This window comes from Benincasa hispida, chromosome 2 (assembly GCF_009727055.1).
Source record: "Benincasa hispida cultivar B227 chromosome 2, ASM972705v1, whole genome shotgun sequence".
NCBI classification, from domain to species: Eukaryota; Viridiplantae; Streptophyta; class Magnoliopsida; order Cucurbitales; family Cucurbitaceae; genus Benincasa; species Benincasa hispida.
This window is the reverse complement of record NC_052350.1, coordinates 49,913,752-49,933,965: the sequence shown is the minus strand read 5'-3', so window position 1 is coordinate 49,933,965 and position 20,214 is coordinate 49,913,752. Positions and strand designations below refer to the sequence as shown.

Here is a 20,214-nt window from a genome sequence, read left to right as displayed (position 1 = left end):
TAGTTTGAGTTTTTGGGTTAATTAGCGATTTAAAAGGATATCAGAGCAAGTGATCAAAGAAGTCCTGTGTTCAAATCCTTGCAATGATATTTCTTCTCCAATTAATATTGATTTTCGCTCGTTGGGCCTTCAATGTATTTCAAGTTCATACGTGAAGGAGAGTATTAGCTGATATAATATTAAATTTACCTTCACCCATTAACTTAAATTTTTGGGTCAATCAATCTCACTTAAATAATCGTGATTTTCTCTGCGAACAATTCTATTTATTTATCCTTATCATCTAATCAATAAAATTTGATGGCATTCCCAACATTTCCATCCTCGCATCAAAATTGCTATATATATAAAGTTATCGGTATGGATTGAAAATTTAATTAGAGAAGTAATTATGGAGATAAGGAATTAAGCTGATTGGTAATTTGAAAAGGTAAAACGGCCAATAATGGGGCAGTAAAAAAAAAAAAAAAAAAAACTGCGATGGCAAATGACGTAAATAAAAGGAAAAAGATAGGCAAAGACCGTAGGGTCCTTGATTAGCTCTCTAATGTCGGTTTAAGAGCATAATTATGAGTAATTGAGACATACAGTATGTGGAGGCCACGAATGTTGAACCAGCGCCAGCTGAGCTCTCACCATTTCACAAACCCAACAAAAATTATACCCAAAAATCATAAAGAACAAAATTTTTTAACTTTTAGAGAGAGAAAACTTAGAGAGAGAGAGACTCTCTTCACCAGAGAAGCTGCTTCAACCTTTTTTGCCTTCGTTTATAAACAATCTCGTCTTACTTTTCTACAGAGAGAAAGGAAGGAGAAGAAGCTTTGAAGAAGCTTTGTCAATATTTGGTCTTCTTCTTTCTTACCCATCAACGGTTTCAATCCGATCTAGCTCTTCCGAGTTCGGTTCCGTTTCTCTCGGACGAGTTTGCGGCTGAGGAAGATCTTTTGAGGGGTTTTTGTTGATACCCTTTTGTGAACTTCAGCTCTGGTGGCTTTGTGTTTGGCTATTTCAGCTGTTGAAGCTTTGTGGGTACTTGTTTGTTTGCTCCGATCTGGCTCGCCGAGTCTTTGGTTCCTTTTGACTCTTTTCTTTATTGGATGAGTTAACGCGGAAGATCTCTGTTTACAATCACCATGGTAACTTCAATGGAATTCTTGATATTTGTTTTGTTTACATTGTAATTTGATGGATTTATTCGGTTCTATGACCATTTTGACTTCATTTCTTTGTATATGAGGTGGATAGCTTGCTATTTTCAGCTGTTCCGAGAATTAAGTTGAATTTGGAATTTGAATTTGTACTATGATTGGGTAGAATTTTCAATCGAATGTGGTTTGAACGCCATTTTTTTTTTTTTTTAATTTGAGCTCAAACTATATTGCCAATGCATGCCGGTCTCATTTCTCTTCCTCCAAAGTATGGATAGGAATATTTGTAATTATATGTTCAACTTATTAAATTAAATAGAATGAATTGGAATATGGAATACCTCTGGAAATAAACTGAACTGGAGAATGAAAGCAAACCCAACCTGTTTGTTAGCCAATTCGACCATTTTTTTTTGGTTCAGTGCATATTTCGATATTGTACTTCACATTGGGCTGTAGTTTCCCCTCATGATTTTATGTACAAATGGAGTTTCCCTATCTAGGCATTTGTTGGTGGATAACAAGTACAAGGGACTATGTATTTTGCCATTTAGTTTTTATGAGAAGGTGCATGTGCTCAAATATAGTCATTTTGAAGTTAATAAGATACCAGTGGACAAGTATGATTGCACAGATGCTTATGAGGGGGAAAGTTGTAAAAACTGGTGTAGTTCTAGCATGGAGATTTTTTATCATGTCAGTGAATCAAATGGTAGTTGGTGTTTTTGTTGACTTGTGACAATCATTTAGTCTTCTCCTCCTTGAAGCATTTTCATGTCAAATGATGGAATATCCTTCTGGGGTACTGAGTGATTGCTTTAGAGTTAAGTTCTTGGGGCATGCATTGATTCTTATCAGCTGCAGGAATTTTGAGTGATGTTGGTATAATACTCTGTTAGTGGTCACAAATTGTCTTGAAACTCTAACCTGTGTTGTATAACCTATTAATTTTGTTAAGTTGGAATGTGATCAAATTCCATAATATCATTTACCATCCAACTACAATTGCTGTTAGAGTTCTTCCCGGTGATGTTGCCATTCATTGTTATAATCCTCATCTGTATGCCCTGATCTATCATTAATCTTATGATTAGACATTGAGAGGGGTTTCTGCGGACTTGTTTTTTTATATGACCTTGTATTCTTTCATTTTTTTCTCAATGAAAGCAATTGTTTCTAAAAAGAAAATAATTCCTTAGACATTACTCCTTATGTCTTATGTAGTGTGATTGCATGTGTGTGTATTCATAAGAAGCATTGAAAAAATGAAAAGTTGAAAAGAAGAGAAAATAGCCAAGAGAGCCTTAAAAAAAGCCCTTCAATTGGTATATATCAAAGAAGCATTATAGTTACAAATAGAGAACTTTAAATGGTAGTGGGCAAATGAACAATATCCCACAATTCTAACCAATCTCTCGCCCAATTCAAAAAAAATTCTTGAGTTCCCCTCTCCAGATTTCTCACAGAGATAGACTACCGAAGACCATTAAATTCCAACTTTAGACTTGATGAACATGGTGTAAAGTAGCTAGTCAACAAACTCCTTGAATAACCTCATCCTTAACCTTTCTGAGTACACGACCTTACTTGAATAGGACATGTTCTATAGGTTATACAATTATGTCATCAAGTTCTAAAGTACACTGTCAAAAAAGAAATAGATTTCTTCTATTTCCTAAATACCCCCATTTTGATATGGAACATGAAGAACTTTCATCAAACAACCAAAGGAAGCAGCCAAAAGTCTGAGGATATGAGAAGTTCCCTTGCTATCTTCAAAATCCTTGTTAGAATCTGAGGAAGGAGTGTCCTTGCCATCTTTTAAATCCTTAGCATAAATATGGCACTGCATGCAGATAACTTTAAATCTGGGAATCTGTTTTCAAATCAGTTAGGGGCGTTTCAGCTACTCCTATCAAGAATCTAGATAGGAACCCAACTTTTGCTTAGATATTTCAGTCTTCCATATAGCTCCAAACCATTGGTTTGCCAAGAAGGCCTTGGACTTCTATGCATTTATATTCCAATTCTCCTGCCCATCATTCCTATTTTTTTTTTTTTTTTTTTTTTTTTTTTTTATGTTTTGATTATACAAAGTCTATATTCGTATATTTTTTTTTTTTTTTTTTTTTTTTTTAAATTTAATCAACAAAGATCTGAGTTCTAAGTCATACTTGAAAATGAAAGTCTTCTACAATCAAGTGCAGTTTTTAATATTAAGTATCCTTTTATGTGTATTCTTTTTGTGAAATCCATCTTATTTCAGATTCACTCTCCATACAATTCTGTTGATTTATATTAGGATGAAGTTAAAAGTTCTGTTTAATAGTTTTTTCAATTGCATATGTTTATTGAATTGCATGTTACTACTGTTGGAACACTAACACCTCTTTTACTGATTTTCTGTAAATAGAGTGGACCAGTTAACATCATTGTAGGTTCTCATGTCTGGATTGAAGACCCAAAACTAGCTTGGATTGACGGTGAAGTTTTCCGCATCAATGGCGAGGAAGTTCATGTCCGGGCTACCAATGGGAAAACAGTGAGTCAAGCACTCAGCATATGAATTAATATCCATGCCAGCATGTCTTTTCAGATGATGCATGCCATAAATCAAAATTTTAGTTTCAATACTTCTAACGAATAATAGTTATTCTCATTTTCGGCATCTTAGGTGAAGTGTGAATAGATGACCATTTGCTTATGTGCATTTGATTTCTTCTCCATTACTTTTCCTCGAAATGATGATATCCTGGATAAAACAATAAATGATTTTGTGGCATCATAGTCACGCTGGTACCATTGAACTGATACTTGACTATTAATTGCAGGTTGTTACCAATATATCAAAGATATTCCCCAAGGATACTGAAGCACCTGCTGCAGGTGTAGATGACATGACAAAGCTGTCATACTTGCATGAACCTGGAGTTCTGAGCAACTTGGCGACCAGATATGAACTCAACGAAATCTATGTAGGAAACTGTTATTTTTTCTTCCTGGGCATGCAATAAGAATATATCCAGATAACAGATATTTAAATTAATTGCATATCATACCTCTAACATCCGTGCAGACATACACTGGAAATATACTTATTGCAATAAATCCATTCCAAAGATTACCTCATCTTTATGATACTCACATGATGGAACAATACAAAGGAACTGGATTTGGAGAACTAAGTCCTCATGTCTTTGCAGTTGCTGAAGTGGCATACAGGTATCTTTGGAGGGGAGAGGGAGGTGGGATAACAGACAGACATTATTTATTTATTTATTTAATATTTTTAAAGTAGCTTAAGTAACAATTCAATACATTTGGTATCCTTTAGTTGTCGCACAGCCTATGATTTCTTGGTCCAGTTGTATTCTTAAATTACTTTAGTGGGCAGACTAATGCTGCTGTTAGGCATCTGATTCCTGCACTCAGTAAACCCAACAACAACTAGAACAAGAACAGAGCACAAGCTCTGATATAGTTGTATTGATATGAAAAAAAGGACAGTAAGACTGATACAATCAAGAAATAGAAAAGAACAATAACAAGCTCCTCACAGTTATTCGAGGAGTGAAAAGAAGAAATGAAAGAAAAATAACTGATACCCAAAGCTATTTGAGCTTTTCCTCAAAATAGGTCTCTCCTTCTGCCTTCTTCCTCTTTTGGTTTTATAGGACCCCAGTAGTCCCTCCCTCTTCCCATACGGTTATTTCCCCTTTTCTCTTTCCATGATTATTCCCTTTCACGGTTATTCCCTCTCTCATTTAAGATCCTTGGTGTAATTCCCCTTCCACCCCTTCTTTTATATGTATTAATAATTGGGGGTCTAACAGCTACCTTGTAGTCATTTCACACTGTCATTCTTTAATCTTTATAAAGCATGGCACTACTTTAAGATTGATTGAAAAAATGACCAGAAGAATGAATTTTGACAAAAACTTTTCTTCATTTGTAAAGCTATTATTAATAAATACACATCTTATGTTCTTTTTTATTTCCTAAACGTCATCATATTCATAGAATGTAATTCTTGGTATAAGTTAGCAAGGTCTTTTAAGTTACATATTTGATTGTTTCGTCAGAGTTTGGATGTCAGGATAATTTTGATTTAGGGGCTAAATGCTGTTAGCCATTTGTTTACTCTGCGATTTTGGGTTTACTAGCTTCTTCTGTTCATTACAGGGCAATGATTAATGAAGGAAAAAGCAATTCAATTCTAGTTAGCGGAGAAAGTGGTGCTGGTAAGACCGAGACCACGAAGATGCTCATGCGGTATCTTGCATACCTTGGAGGTCGATCTGGAGTGGAAGGGCGAACTGTTGAACAACAAGTCCTAGAAGTATGATAAGGATCTTTTTATTATCATTTTAAGTATGCGAAAGTTTATATTTACTATGTATTATAGAGAACTACTTGCATTCCCATAACTGAAGCCTGTGATGATCATTCCTTTTCATTTCCTCCCAGTCCAATCCTGTTCTTGAAGCATTTGGAAATGCAAAAACTGTTAGGAACAATAATTCAAGGTGAGTGGTTCTACATGGAAGAATATGTTTGAATTATCTACTATTGAGTTGAATGTAAAGTTAAGATGTGGTCATGCTGAGAAAACAAATAGAAATATCACGAGAAATAGTTATCTTCACAGACGATAGACAAATAAATTTTGGGACATCTATGAAATCATTCATTTTTCTGTTCTTACATATGGTTTGTAGCATGGTCTATGATATATGAAATTATATTTGTCTACTTCTCACATGTCTAACGATCTGTGAGAATTCAGAATTATAATCATTTCTGTGATCAATGATTATTGGTGGTTGGTTTTATCCAATCCTTGAAACTCAATGTCTTCACTGCTTCATTGTCATTGAATGTTCTTGTGCAAGGGACAGAACGTTCTTAAATGCTAACTACTTACTTGCTCAAAAAGTTTATGAAGAGTTGGTAATTGTGATTTGAAATGCAGTCGCTTTGGTAAATTTGTTGAGATCCAATTTGATAAGAGTGGGAGAATATCTGGGGCAGCTGTTCGAACTTATTTGCTTGAAAGGTCTCGAGTATGTCAGATCTCGGATCCTGAAAGAAATTATCATTGCTTTTACCTTCTCTGTGCAGCTCCTCCTGAGGTAAAATTCTCAACTTTAAAATTGTAAATGATTCACATATAGTGGACTGAGTTGTTAGTAGTGATGCGAGCTTATAGACCTGATTCTAATCAATGCATTGACAAAATCCAGGAAAGGGAGAAGTATAAATTAGCAGACCCTAAATCCTTCCACTACTTAAATCAATCTAACTGCTTTGAGTTGGATGGAGTGAACGATGGCCATGAATATCTTGCAACCAGAAGGGCTATGGATGTAGTTGGAATCAGCGAGGAGGAGCAGGTTAATTTTCAGTAATTTTTTGTGGTGTTGTGGTGCTTCATGTTGCATCAAAATTTTGATAATGAATCCATTTCAGGAGGCAATTTTTAGGGTTGTAGCTGCAATTTTGCATCTTGGAAATATTGAATTTGCAAAGGGAGAGGAAATTGATTCTTCAGTCATTAAGGATGAAAAATCCAGATTCCATCTTAATACCACTGCCGAACTGCTTAAGTATGTTTTCTGAAACTTCTACGTAAGTTGTTTTAGTCATTATTAATACTTCAAGAGCTATCATTTTCTAAATGTTTAATTTAGGTGTGATGCAAAGAGTTTGGAAGAAGCACTGATTCAACGTGTTATGGTAACTCCAGAAGAGGTTATAACTCGAACTCTTGATCCTGTGGCTGCTTTGGGTAGTAGGGATGCCTTGGCTAAAACGATTTATTCACGACTCTTTGATTGGTAATCTCTCTAGTCCCGAGGTTGGGTTTGGATCTCTAGGTCCTTCCTTCCTCTTACACATTTGCTTTTCTGCGAACCCTCATTTCTTCATCTCTGTCTATTTTTCAATCCATAAAGATGATTTATCAACCTAGAAGGATATTTCAGAAGTCTGCATGTGAATGCATTAAATGCTTCTTGATTCCGTTCTTCATTCTTTTTTGAAACCTTTCCTGTAGGCTCGTGGAGAAGATTAACAATTCAATTGGGCAAGACCCAAATTCTAAGTCATTGATTGGAGTTCTGGATATTTATGGATTTGAGAGTTTTAAATTCAACAGGTAATTGTCACTGGTGAATTCTTGAGTAATCTTATATGTTACTAGCAATTGATTAATGTTTTTGTTTAAATAGCTTTGAACAGTTCTGCATCAATTTTACAAATGAAAAACTGCAGCAACATTTCAATCAGGTTGGTTGACTTGGATCTGTAAACTTCACTGCAAGACACTTTTTAAGTACTAGCTTGATTGAAGTTCTGGTTGATTGTGTATATGCAGCACGTTTTCAAAATGGAGCAGGAGGAATATACCAAAGAGCAAATCAATTGGAGTTATATCGAGTTTGTTGATAACCAGGATGTCTTGGATCTGATTGAAAAGGTGTTGAACTCTTCTTCCCCCACCTGCCCCACTATTATTTATCATTTTGCAGATATTTTAATCATGCATGTCAGATCTTAATATTTATGCAAACTCATGTTTTGATGTGAACGAGGGATTTTTAATAAAGCACTCATTTCTTTTATTTTCTAAGTACAAGATTTAAGTAATTAAAATACAGTTCTTCATTCACAGAAACCAGGAGGAATTATCGCACTTCTGGATGAGGCCTGGTATGCCAGCTAATATTTAATCAGTATTAACTTCTGTCTACTCCCTCAAAATATTTTTGATTCTTCCTTCCATTCTCATGTTTCATTCTCTTTTTTGCTCCATTCAGCATGTTTCCCAAATCTACACACGAAACATTTGCTCAGAAGTTATACCAGACTTTCAAGAACAACAAGCGCTTCATTAAGCCTAAGCTATCTCGTACTAGTTTTACAATATCTCATTATGCTGGAGAGGTGAGATATATTCAGCTGGTTTCTTAGTTTCTTATGCTCCAGGCTTAAATGCATCCCCTCTCAAAAAAAAAAAAAAAAATCTTCAGGTGACTTATTTGGCAGATCTATTTTTGGACAAAAACAAAGACTATGTGGTAGCAGAACATCAGGCCCTCTTGACAACTTCAAAATGCTCGTTTGCGAGAGCTTTGTTTCCTCCGCAACCAGAGGAAACAGCAAAATCCTCAAAATTTTCTTCCATTGGTTCACGTTTTAAAGTACGCTTTCTGTATTTATTCGAATTTTGCTGTTTAACTTGAAATTCATGTTATGTTGTGGGATTGGTATGGTTTGACAAAAATAATGATGCTTTCACATTCTTAATTATGCAGTTACAACTTCAATCTTTAATGGAGACCTTAAATTCAACAGAACCTCACTACATCAGATGTGTAAAGCCAAATAATGCGCTCAAGCCTGCTATTTTTGAGAACTCAAATGTTATCCAACAATTACGTTGTGGTGTGAGTATACAATGTCACATTGGCTTTGTTGTGCACATATACTTCATCTGGTTTTGTTATTTAAAAAAAATATCAATAGTTTGTCATAGCCCTTTTTGTTAATTTTATGTGGTGATTTTATACAATTTAGGGTGTCCTTGAAGCAATTAGGATCAGCTGTGCTGGATATCCTACCAGAAGAACATTTTACGAGTTCCTCCTACGTTTTGGGGTACTTGCACCAGAAGTTTTGGATGGAAAGTAAGTTAATTTACCACCCTATTGCAACATAGTTCTCTCTTAACAAAATTAAAGAAAAATGAGGGGTTGAAATAAGAGAGGAGAAATAACTCAGTATTCTTTGCGCACTGACAGTCTTATATTACTGCCATATGTGCAGCTATGATGACAAGTTAGCATGCCAGATGATCCTGGATAAAATGGGTTTGAAAGGTTATCAGGTGATTTCAATATTGCTGTAAACTTGTATTTTTTTCGAAGGTCCTTGGCCATTTCTTTGGTTGGATTTGAAGCTCATGTTTCCAACACCCTGATACCTTTTATGAGATTAATTTCTTGAAATCCAATGGGATCGATAGATTGAAGCAGTTGGTTCGAATGATGTTTTGATAACTACAAACACTCACATTTTCTTTTGCTTATTCAAATCATTGCTTCATTAATCAATCCCTCTTGCTGATAATTTCAGCTGTGATGAGTTTTGGTTCGGTGACTGCAGAGCAGGGATTGTTTATGTTCAGTACAGAGAACCTCATCCTCGTATTGTGTTTAACCATACATACTTTTACTGAAACTTTGAGTCTAGTGTCTAAGGTCCTATGTGCCTTCATGGGGTTGGATATCCAAGTAACTCTTTTGACAGTAATGCTTGTTTGAGACTCGAAATTTCACTTGAAAATTTCTGAGCGCTTTCCAGTTTCTTAAGGTTTTGAGTATCTCCAAGATTAATTTATCTGTTCTCTGTGTTGGGCAGATTGGTAAGACAAAAATCTTCCTGAGGGCTGGGCAGATGGCTTCTCTGGATGCAAAGAGAACAGAGGTGCTTAGCAACGCTGCCAGAACAATTCAGATGCAAATTAGAACATTTATTGCACGCAAGGAGTTTGTTGCGTTACGGAAAGCTGCTATACATGTGCAATCATTTACTCGAGGTACTTTCTTGGACTGTCTCAGAATACCGCATACTCATTTCTTTTTGGTCTTTTTTGAATTTAAAATATTCTTTAGCATAGCAAGAACATGAAATTGTTGTGAGTTCTTAGAGACAGAAGAAACTTAAGTGGCTTACACCAATGACAGTCTTGGAATCCCATATTTTCATTTATATAAATTGTTTAACCACTTGTTACTTGTGTTCCTGGAAGTATGTGCATTGTGGTTGTCTGGAGTCTTAAAGATGTTTATGGTGGGATGTAATTGGTTTGTCTGGAGTCTTAAAGATGTTTATGGTGGGATGTAATTGGTTCTTTTTTGGGTGAACAACGAGAGTCCAAATCATTTGTTGGTTAATTGCTCTTCTTCAGGAAGTTCTTGGGAGAAAATCTGGCTGATCTTTGAGCTTAGTTCATGATGCCTTCCTTTTCTGTCAAGTTCTTTCAGATTAACCTCACTTTCTCCATAAAGAACTGTTATTCTTTGGTGGCCAAGTTTTTGCACGGCGGTAGGGGAATGTTGAAGATGTTTGTGAGAAGGGGTTGATTTGATGCTTCTTGACGGGATGCTAACAATAAGATTTAATGAAATAATCTTGCTTCATATTTTCTTCCCATTTGATAGCTGTGACTTGCTGGAAGGAGATGGTCCAAAAATCTCTAACCCCCTTCAAGGGCAGGGTACATAGTCATTTTTTTTCCGGGATAGCAAACGGTAACCATTCATTGATATGTTGAAATGGGATACAAAAGAAGATCATATCAAGAGACAATTACAAAAAACGCCTCCATTGACTAGTAAGGGTGTTAAGTTTATAATTAAGAAAAGTAGGTGATAACTTGCTCCAAGTGATGGCTAGTAGAAGCGTAGATTCAATAAAGAAGTTGTTCCATTAGGCATTAAGATTATGGTCATGCATACTTGTTTGTTTCCTACACCAAAAAGAAGTTGCCTTCTTCAATCTGAAAAAGTTGTTTTTTCCTCAATGTAAAATCATTTATTAATTCCCTCAACTCATGGTCTGAGATATATGAAGTTCAATTTTTCCTATTAAAGTTCTAATGTCTGTTTCAATTTACAATCAGGTGTTTTGGCTCGAAAATTATTTGAGCAGTTGCGACGGGAAGCAGCAGCTTTAAAGATCCAGAAGTGTTTCAAGCGATATATTGCCAGGAAATCATACTTAGATTTGCTCTCATCTGCAATCACATTGCAAACAGGGTTAAGGGCAATGAAGGCTCGTGATGAATTCAGATTCAGAAAGCGTACCAAGGCAGCAATTATCATTCAGGTGCTGTTTCTTGTTTGTTTTAGAGTGGTTATATGAAAATATGAAATTTAAAACTTCGAAGATCTGTTATTGAGAACTATATTCATTTGATAACATTTTGTTTATCAAATTAGTTTGTAGTACCTAGATGTTGATCGGATTCTGATTCCTAATGGGTGACTTACAGGCACATTTGCGTTGTCACATGGCGTATTCTTACTATACGAGACTCCAAAAGGCTGCATTGTACACGCAGTGTGGTTGGAGGCGAAGGGTTGCACGAAAGGAGCTAAGAAAACTGAAAATGGTTCAAACACACCACTTATTTTGACTCTGTTTATTTTATATTTAGGATAATTGTTGATTGAAAGAAAATTGTGGGAGGAATAAATTAAGGCACTCATTTTTGTTTTCTATGCATGAAGGCTGCAAGGGAAACTGGTGCTCTCAAAGAAGCAAAAGACAAATTAGAAAAACGTGTAGAAGAACTTACATGGCGCTTGCAACTTGAGAAGCGGCTGAGGGTAATTTCTCGATTACTTTCTTTCGTTTAATGTGACGTGTGGATCTGGGTTGGGGAACAAAATGCTTTACATTGTTCAGCGGCAATTCATACATTTGTTTTTCTCCACTGAATTGTAGACTGATCTGGAAGAGGAGAAAGCCCAAGAAATTGCCAAATTACAAGATGCTTTACACAGTATGCAATTACAAGTTGAAGAAGCAAATGCTCAAGTTATCAAAGAGCGAGAGGCTGCTCGGAAAGCTATTGAAGAAGCACCTCCAGTTGTCAAGGAAACTCCAGTTTTTGTTGAGGATACTGAAAAAATCAATTCATTAATGGCTGAGGTGGAGAGTTTGAAGGTAGGTTTCAACCATTTTGCCAATTGTACTATTTGTTTGGGAACAATTCATCACTATATACATATTAGGCGAGTTGCAAGTCTATATAATGCATGTTGACAGGAATAATAAGACCAAAATATTGGAGAATAATCTGTATGAAATACCTTTTCATTCCCTTCTAAGTATGGTGGCCACCCACAATTCCACAAAATAGCTCTAACTATTCTTGATCGCTAGAGGAAAATCGAAATGAATTTGAGTTGTGAAATTGGCCACTCTAATAGATTTGAAGCCAACAAGTAATGATTGTCCTGGTTTAGAAAATTTATTTATTGGTGATAAGAGGGGATCAGAGGGTCTAGGGTTGGTTATTGGTCGTTGGTGAATTTCTCTGTATTTGTCACAGTTCTTTATGATCGCTAATTCTTTTTCAATGGTAAAGCTTTTAACATTTTTTTCTCAAATCTTGAGGATAATCTAACCCCAGAGATTTACAGGCTTCGCTGCTGGCAGAAAAATCGTCAGCTGAAGAAGCTAGAAAAGCTTGTACAGAAGCTGAAGCCAAAAATGTGGAGCTGACTAAAAGACTTCAAGATGCAGACCAGAAGGTGGATCAACTTCAGGAGTCGGTGCAGAGGTTCGTAAGAGTGATCAAATCTTTTCGTCTATTGTTTGTTTTTCATCAAATTGAATTTCTACAAGGTATTGTGCTACTTTAATATGTTTGGCTCGACCTATTCCTTTCGCCGGTAGTGTCAAGTTCAGTTTTGTGATTTCTTCTCTTTAATTTATTTGATCTTCTGACAAGTTTTTATCACACCGTTCAAAATTATACCAATCTTTAGTAATTTTGGTTCAGGCTTCTTTTCTTTTTTTTTTTTTTCCCCGCAATGATTCCCTCGTGTCTAATTGTTTCCCAAACAATTATCTTTTCCTTCCATTTTCTTTCATGCATGTCAATTGTTCGAAAAATGCTAGTTCCTTGCTCGTTTGAAAGTTCTCTTAAGACTGGTTACATGCTTTAATGTCGATAAACGAAACTTTATTCTCTGCATTAGGCTTGAAGAGAAGCTTTCAAATTCAGAATCAGAGAACCAGGTACTTCGTCAACAAGCCTTGACGATGTCACCAACAGGAAAAGCTTTATCTGCAAGACCGAAGTCAATGATTATTCAGGTATAGTGTCATATTCATATGATGCTCTGGTCTTTTAAATAAAATATTACTTCTAAGAAACGCCACCAATCTTTGGTTGAAATTTCAGAGGACACCAGAGAATGGAAATATTCCACATGGAGAGGCCAAAGTATCATCGGTAAGGAAAATTAATTTGTATGGGAACAAAAGAACAATTTTGGTATATAGAAATTGTATTTCTTAAATTATACACTCTATGTATCAGGATACAACTCTTGCATTATCGAATGTACGTGAGCCCGAATCAGAGGAAAAACCACAGAAATCACTTAATGAGAAGCAGCAGGTAAGACAGGCATCTTAGCATCACTAAAAAGGAAGAAAAAATAGAAACTGGGAGGTTTATGCAAACTTGATTCTCCTTTGTGTTTGAGAGTAATTTGTTTGTTTCTTGTGATGTATTATGATGTTCAGGAGAACCAGGATCTGCTAGTGAAGTGCATATCTCAAGATTTGGGATTTTCTGGAGGCAAACCCATTGCTGCTTGTGTCATATATAAATGTCTTCTTCACTGGAGGTCGTTTGAAGTTGAAAGAACCAGCATATTCGATCGAATCATTCAAACAATAGCTTCATCCATAGAGGTGAGATGCAGTGTTTGCTTCTGGAACACTGGCTATATTGAGTTGCCAGTTTTCATTAGTATTTCTTTCTGGTGATGTAAATAAATGATGTCATCTACATATTATTGACACTTGTGGCTTTAACTCTACTGAAGGTCCAGGATAACAATGATGTATTAACTTATTGGTTATCTAATACATCCACGTTGTTGTTGCTTCTCCAACATACTCTCAAAGCTAGTGGAGCTGCTAGCTTGACTCCTCAAAGGAGGAGAACTAGTTCAGCTTCTCTTTTTGGAAGGATGTCTCAAGTATGACACTAACTATATTCTTTCAGGCCTTCATATTTTATTGTTATTTCTTCTTAATCACCTTTCTTTTCCTCACTGCACATTATAGGGATTAAGGGCATCTCCACAAAGTGCTGGACTATCATTTCTTAATGGTCGGGGGCTTGGTAGATTGGATGATTTTCGGCAGGTTGAGGCGAAGTATCCAGCACTGTTGTTTAAGCAGCAGCTTACAGCGTTTTTGGAGAAAATATATGGAATGATAAGAGACAACCTAAAGAAAGAGATTTCGCCCTTACTTGGATTATGCATTCAGGTAGTTGTCAAATCTTTTCATCCTTCTAACTGTTTATAGAAAGATAAAGAAATTACTGTCATAACATTATGTTAACAAGCAGAGCTTCATTTATTATCATTGTTTTTCAATGTGATGTTATGCTTCAATGATGAGACTTTCTTCCTAAAGTAGTGAGAACTAATCAGCTACACTTTATTCAATGTAGGCTCCTAGGACATCCCGGGCGAGCTTAGTGAAAGGACGCTCCCAAGCAAATGCTATGGCTCAGCAAGCCTTAATTGCACATTGGCAAAGCATTGTGAAAAGCTTAAATAATTATTTGAAGATCATGAAAGCAAACTATGTGAGTTCTGAGTTATCATATTATACAAACAATTCATCATCTTTATAGCGAGTAGAATCGTGATCTTATGCCCGGTTTTGGCAGGTACCTCCATTCTTGGTCCGCAAAGTTTACACTCAGATATTCTCATTTATTAATGTTCAACTATTTAACAGGTAATGTAATCAAGCTCAACATTTTGTAATTGCAATGTATATCTTGCAGGCCAGTTGTCAAATTTTCCCGTTTCACTTTGAAAAGTCTTAAGTTGTCAATTTAATTTGTTTTGCAGCCTTCTTTTGCGGCGCGAGTGTTGTTCGTTCAGCAATGGAGAGTATGTGAAAGCTGGCTTGTCTGAATTAGAACAATGGTGCTCTGCAGCAACTGAGGAGGTAAGTAATCGGAAAGCGAAGTCGATTCCATTGAGATAATTTAAGTGCCCTTTCTAACGAACTTCTCATGTACAGTATGCCGGGTCTGCCTGGGATGAACTAAAGCACATTAGGCAGGCTGTTGGATTCCTTGTAAGATTATTTAAATAAAGCTCAATTCTTCAATAATCTATGATTTTGCCTAATTTATTTGGACTCTTTTCCTTCTCAGGTTATACATCAAAAACCCAAAAAGACATTGAATGAGATAACAAAAGACCTATGTCCTGTTAGTGCTTTGCTTCCTTTGCCTCTTGTTTTGCAAATAATTTCAGCCTTTACTTTAGTGTCATTACATGTTTTTCATATTTTTATCAACTGCTTCTCAGGTGCTTAGCATTCAACAGTTATATAGGATCAGTACAATGTACTGGGATGACAAATATGGCACGCATAGCGTCTCTTCGGAAGTACGTTAATTAGATAGAATCGTCAGTTCTCTCTTAGCTTTTGAATTACTGTTCTGGTATTCTCAGATTGTTGTACTGCAAACTCTCCTTATTTTGATAACCATCTTTGTAATGCAGGTTATTTCAAGTATGCGAATTCTGATGACTGAAGACTCCAACAATGCTATTAGCTCATTCCTGTTGGATGATGACTCTAGGTACAATGTTCATTCAAATTGCTACACATTCAATTTGTAATGCCCCAGGCCTAGGATTCGGAATCCGGATTCAGCACCTGATGGCCCCGACATACCCCTGCATCTCTTGCGACCTGGCTATGTCGTCCTTACGTGTCTTGAATGCTTCTAGAAGTGAAAGTTTTCCTCACAAACTACACAAGTCCTTTTAGCATTCTTTATCCTCATTCACATGCATCCTAGGAATTCCTAGGTCACCCAACATAGGATTGCTCCAAGCTAAGCATGCTTAACTTTGGAGTTCCTATGATTAAGCCACCGAAAAAGAAGGTGCACTTTATTGGTATAGGTAGTAACTATCAATTCTTTTAAACCTTTCTTAACCATACTTTCATGTCCTTAGGATTCCTTTCATTTGGATGTGATATCGATTCATTCATGTACCCCTCCCGAACACGGGTCGTTACACACCAACCAACTTCCAGTTGGTTCGTCCCTGAACCACATCTTACTGAGGGAGGTTCCTCTCTAATACCATCTTTCTTTTTCACAAATAACATTGGTTCACCTCACAATGACAGAGTCGGACGCATGAAACCCTTATCCAACAACTCTTGCAATTGAATCTTAAACTCTTTCAATTTTGTTATAGCCATTTTGTATGGAGCTTTCGAGATAGGAGCTGTGTCTGACTCCAACTCGATAGCAAAATCTCTCTCTATGTGGTGGTAAACCTGGGAAAACATTTGTGTAATCTCTTACTACTGGCTCCGAAGACAAGGAGACCTCAACCTCTCTAGTGTCAACAACATTAGCCAAGATACTCCAGACACCTTGGTTAAGCAACTTACTGGCTTTTGTAGCTGAAATTACTTTGGGCAGGACCACGGTTCCAGCCCCTTTAAACTTAAAGTTGACTTCCGTAAGAGGGTTAAAAATCACCTCCTTGTGGGAGCAGTCTATACTGACATGATTACCGCTAGCCAATCCGTGCCCAATATCACATCAAAATCACGCATGTTTAGAACTATCAAGGTCATATTTAACGTATGATTTGCTATTTCTACCTGACATGCCTTTTAACTTTTCTTTAACTAACATGCTTTCTCCTGACAGAGTAGAAATTGATAGAACATAGGGTTCTAATTCTAACATGACATGTTTTACAAATGCTAATGATATGAATGAGTGAGATGAACCAGAGTCAAACGAAACCAATGCATGGTGTCCCATGATTGGGAGCGTACTTGTCACAACGACGTCGGACTTCTCAGCCTCCTGTCAAGTGGTGGAATACACTCTACCCTGCTGCTGCTGATGGCTCGAACCACCCTAATTCGAGCTTGTAGGTTGGCTCCTATTATCAGATGCATTCCTCTTGGGGCACTTCTCCGACACGTGCCCTCTTTGGCCACATCGAAAACAAACCCAGTATTGGCTAGACATCGTCCCCAATGATGTCTACCACATGTTGAACAGACCGACTTATCCTCTTTAACAACTACAGATTGGGAGCCTTGTTGCCCCCATTGCCGTGGAGATCTGTTTGTGTTCTGACTCTTTTGTGGAGGCTCTGGAGGCCTCTGATTTGCCATCCTCTTCCGACGTGAAGACAATCTTGCTTATTTTGATCTCACGTTTCCCCCTCCTGTAGTGGAATCTATTTTGGCTGTTATATGTAACACCGTTGCATAAATGGTGGGTTTATGGGTTAATACATGACCTTTTAGCTCATCCTTCAGACCTTTGATGAATCTTTCTATCTTATCCTCCTCTGTGGCCACCAACGTGGGAGCAAAACGAGACAGCTTGGTGAATTCTCGTTTGTACTTTGCCACAGACAAGACTCCTTGCTTCAGATTCATGAACTCCGCCTACTTATTATACCTAGTGTCGATAGAAAAATACTACTCGTAGAACTGTTCCTTAAACTGGTTCCATGTAACCGACCCTCCACTGGCGTCAATAAAATTCTCGGTCTACTGCCACCAAATTTCAACATCATCAGTCAACATAAATACTGCACACTAAAGCTTCTAGTCCTCCAGACATTTCATACAGTGGAAAATGGTCTCATACAGTGGAAAATGGTCTCAATGGAGGACATCCACATCTTTACCTTTGTAGGGTCCGTTAGCGACCCATCAAAGGTATGGGGACTACTTCTTGAAATCCCTCAAGTGCTTAGCTTCAAGAGACAAGTCTTGCACGTTCTGATTCTGTGATTGAGTCGGTTGCACCTGTACCAGTGGTATCGGTTCCTGCTGAGTCTGATTTTGAGCTACTTGCTCTGCCACTGTGTTGCAGATAAATTCTTGCATCCTCTCCATCAAGGATGATGTAACAGCTTCCCCAATTCGTGTTGCCATTGCCTCCTCATCAACTTGAGCCCCAGGTGGATTCGGAACTATCGGAATATTTTGACTTTCATCGGCTCCATCCTTCTGTACTCCCGACACGGAAGGGTCCTGGACTTGTGGATCCTGCACTTGGGGGTCTTGAACCCTGCCTCTAACCTTTCTTTTTACCCTGAGTTTAGGTGCCATGACCTGAAATGTACCTAAAGATTAGCTCTCACTAGATCCCTTAACAAAAAAAACACGTCTACTAAGGCATTACATCAAATTAAATCTCATGCATATCATATTGAAATCTCTTACTTGTAAGACATACTTGGCGATGACGAAGAATCCGTTACTGGGCCACAGGGACTATCTAGGCTTACATAGTAAGTCAGTCTTCAGAACCCAAAACATGGACTCTGATACCAATTGTAAGGCCCCAAGTCTAGGATTCAGACCAGGACTTGGACCAGGATTCGGAATTCGGATTTGGCACCTGATGACCCCGACATTCCTCTGCATCCCCTGCAACCTGGCTATGTCGTCCTTGAGTGTCTTGAATGCTTCTAGAAGTGAAAGTTGTCCTCATAAACCGACACAAGTCCTTTCAGCATGCTTTGTCCTCATTTACATGCATTCTAGGAAAATTCCCAGGAGGTCACCAAACATAGGATTGCTCTAGGCTAAGCATGCTTAACTTTGGAGTTCCTGTGATCGAGCCACTAGGATAAGTCATGCTTCCGCTCATGTTTCCAGGATTTTATGTTTTAAAATTTCTAGTCTTGATGTTTGAACTCGAAGTTTTGGTATTTGTATTTAAAACTTTTTCAAAAACAATTTTCGAGTTTTGTTTTATGGGTTTAAAGAGTACCATGCTAAATGAATTTCAGTTATTTAGCCTTAATAAATTTAATTATTTTATGCTATTTATTTGGTTTTACTAAGTCATCAAGAGACGTCAATTTGAATTGTATGCATGTATGTCTATAGTAACGGCCTAGTTTAAGTCCTAGTGAGCCAGGTCGTTACATAATCTGTATGGTCTGATAAATTCCATTATTATCATTGTTTTAAAAAGCCCAAAAAGCTCATCCATGCGAACACCTAGGCACACGTCTGACATCAAGGGCAGGCGCACATTAGGTCACTAGGTGTGCGCATTATGTGAAGCCCTGGCCCTGCTGGCTTTTGAATATTTTGAAGAAAACAAAAATAAGTGTTTTCCTTACCAACTAAAAAACATAAAAGCTACTGAATGCAAAATTTCTGATATTTGGGTTTTTTTTTTCTTTTTCATTTTTTTCCTTCATATCTCTATTTCAACTATGCTTTCTGTATTTTATGTGCCATCAGCTTTAATAAACACGGATTCTTATGTTCTTTTTCTTGTTAATGCAGTATACCATTTTCTGTGGATGATATTTCCAAAACAATGAAACAAGTAGATGTAACAGACATAGATCCTCCATCGCTGATACGAGAGAACTCCGGGTTCGGGTTTTTGCTTCAACGTGCAGAGTAATGCCCTATGCTGATCATGGTTTATCAGGGTGAGAATCTTGTCTGCTTTAGCACGACAAACTGCGCGTCAACTCTGTGCATATACTCATTGTTTGTCACCATTCCATGTGTATAGTTATATTAAATTCTGTCGACCTAGCGACCGAGTTCGAATGGTTGTCTTGGTTGAATTTATTTTGCCTCATGTTATATCGACATCGAGAGGGTATTTGTTGTCCAGAAGCCATGTCACCGAGCGTGATCATGTGCTACCATGGAAGCAAACACGAGTCTAGAAAACCCAGAAAATGATCACCATTACAGTGGTCTTTCTTATATTCATTTGGTTTTTTTTCTAAGGTCCGTAGTCCTTGGGTGTAATGGCTGTTTTTTAGGCCTCTTTTTTGGGTTAGATTGTGGAAGCAATTTGTATTTAGTGTGATGTAATTTTTCATTTTTTCCGGAAGAAGTAGGAACAAGAACGATAGCATCTCCTCATTGTACTTTTTTTTCTTTTTTGGGTTTTTAGTACAGTATTTTGTGATTTTGTTGCTCATATGTCTTAGTACTTTTAAGGCACCAAGAATAAAAAGGCTGGCAATTATTACATATTAATCACTTGCACATTATGATTCAGATTATTTAGGCCAAGATCTTCAGGTGTTTGGCTGAATAAAAATTTGTTTCCATTTAACAAACATTTTTTGTATGATTGTGCTAATTACAAGACAATTTTAGTGGAGTGATTAAGGTGCATCAATCCAACAATTCGATTGCTCTCACACGAGGTGGTACTCTAATTACCTTTCGTTGAATT

At 37.0% G+C, this 20,214-nt stretch overlaps 1 protein-coding gene across 1 annotated transcript; it reads left to right on the top strand.

Annotated features, from left to right (window-relative positions):
* Nucleotides 1–670: 670 nt before the first annotated feature.
* LOC120070618 (myosin-17-like) lies at nt 671–20,012 on the top strand. Its single transcript, XM_039022432.1, has 39 exons — nt 671–1,139; nt 3,565–3,693; nt 3,983–4,126; nt 4,228–4,373; nt 5,334–5,490; nt 5,619–5,677; nt 6,124–6,283; nt 6,395–6,544; nt 6,621–6,757; nt 6,842–6,988; nt 7,207–7,308; nt 7,382–7,439; nt 7,528–7,629; nt 7,825–7,862; nt 7,970–8,096; nt 8,183–8,353; nt 8,468–8,599; nt 8,730–8,839; nt 8,979–9,039; nt 9,573–9,750; nt 10,837–11,042; nt 11,209–11,328; nt 11,447–11,545; nt 11,664–11,885; nt 12,365–12,504; nt 12,926–13,043; nt 13,132–13,182; nt 13,270–13,350; nt 13,479–13,649; nt 13,784–13,939; nt 14,028–14,234; nt 14,422–14,559; nt 14,644–14,714; nt 14,831–14,930; nt 15,006–15,062; nt 15,142–15,198; nt 15,299–15,379; nt 15,497–15,576; nt 19,296–20,012. Exons 1-39 carry the CDS (start codon nt 1,137–1,139, stop codon nt 19,417–19,419), a joined length of 4,590 nt encoding a protein of 1,529 aa, XP_038878360.1. The 5' UTR covers nt 671–1,136; the 3' UTR covers nt 19,420–20,012.
* Nucleotides 20,013–20,214: the final 202 nt, after the last annotated feature.

Bases quoted from the DNA above. Each gene is read 5' to 3' on its own strand.
- LOC120070618 (XM_039022432.1), top strand. The intron at 13,183-13,269 runs GTAAGGAAAATT...TCTATGTATCAG, and splicing joins GAGAGGCCAAAGTATCATCG to GATACAACTCTTGCATTATC. The intron at 14,235-14,421 runs GTAGTTGTCAAA...TATTCAATGTAG, and splicing joins TACTTGGATTATGCATTCAG to GCTCCTAGGACATCCCGGGC.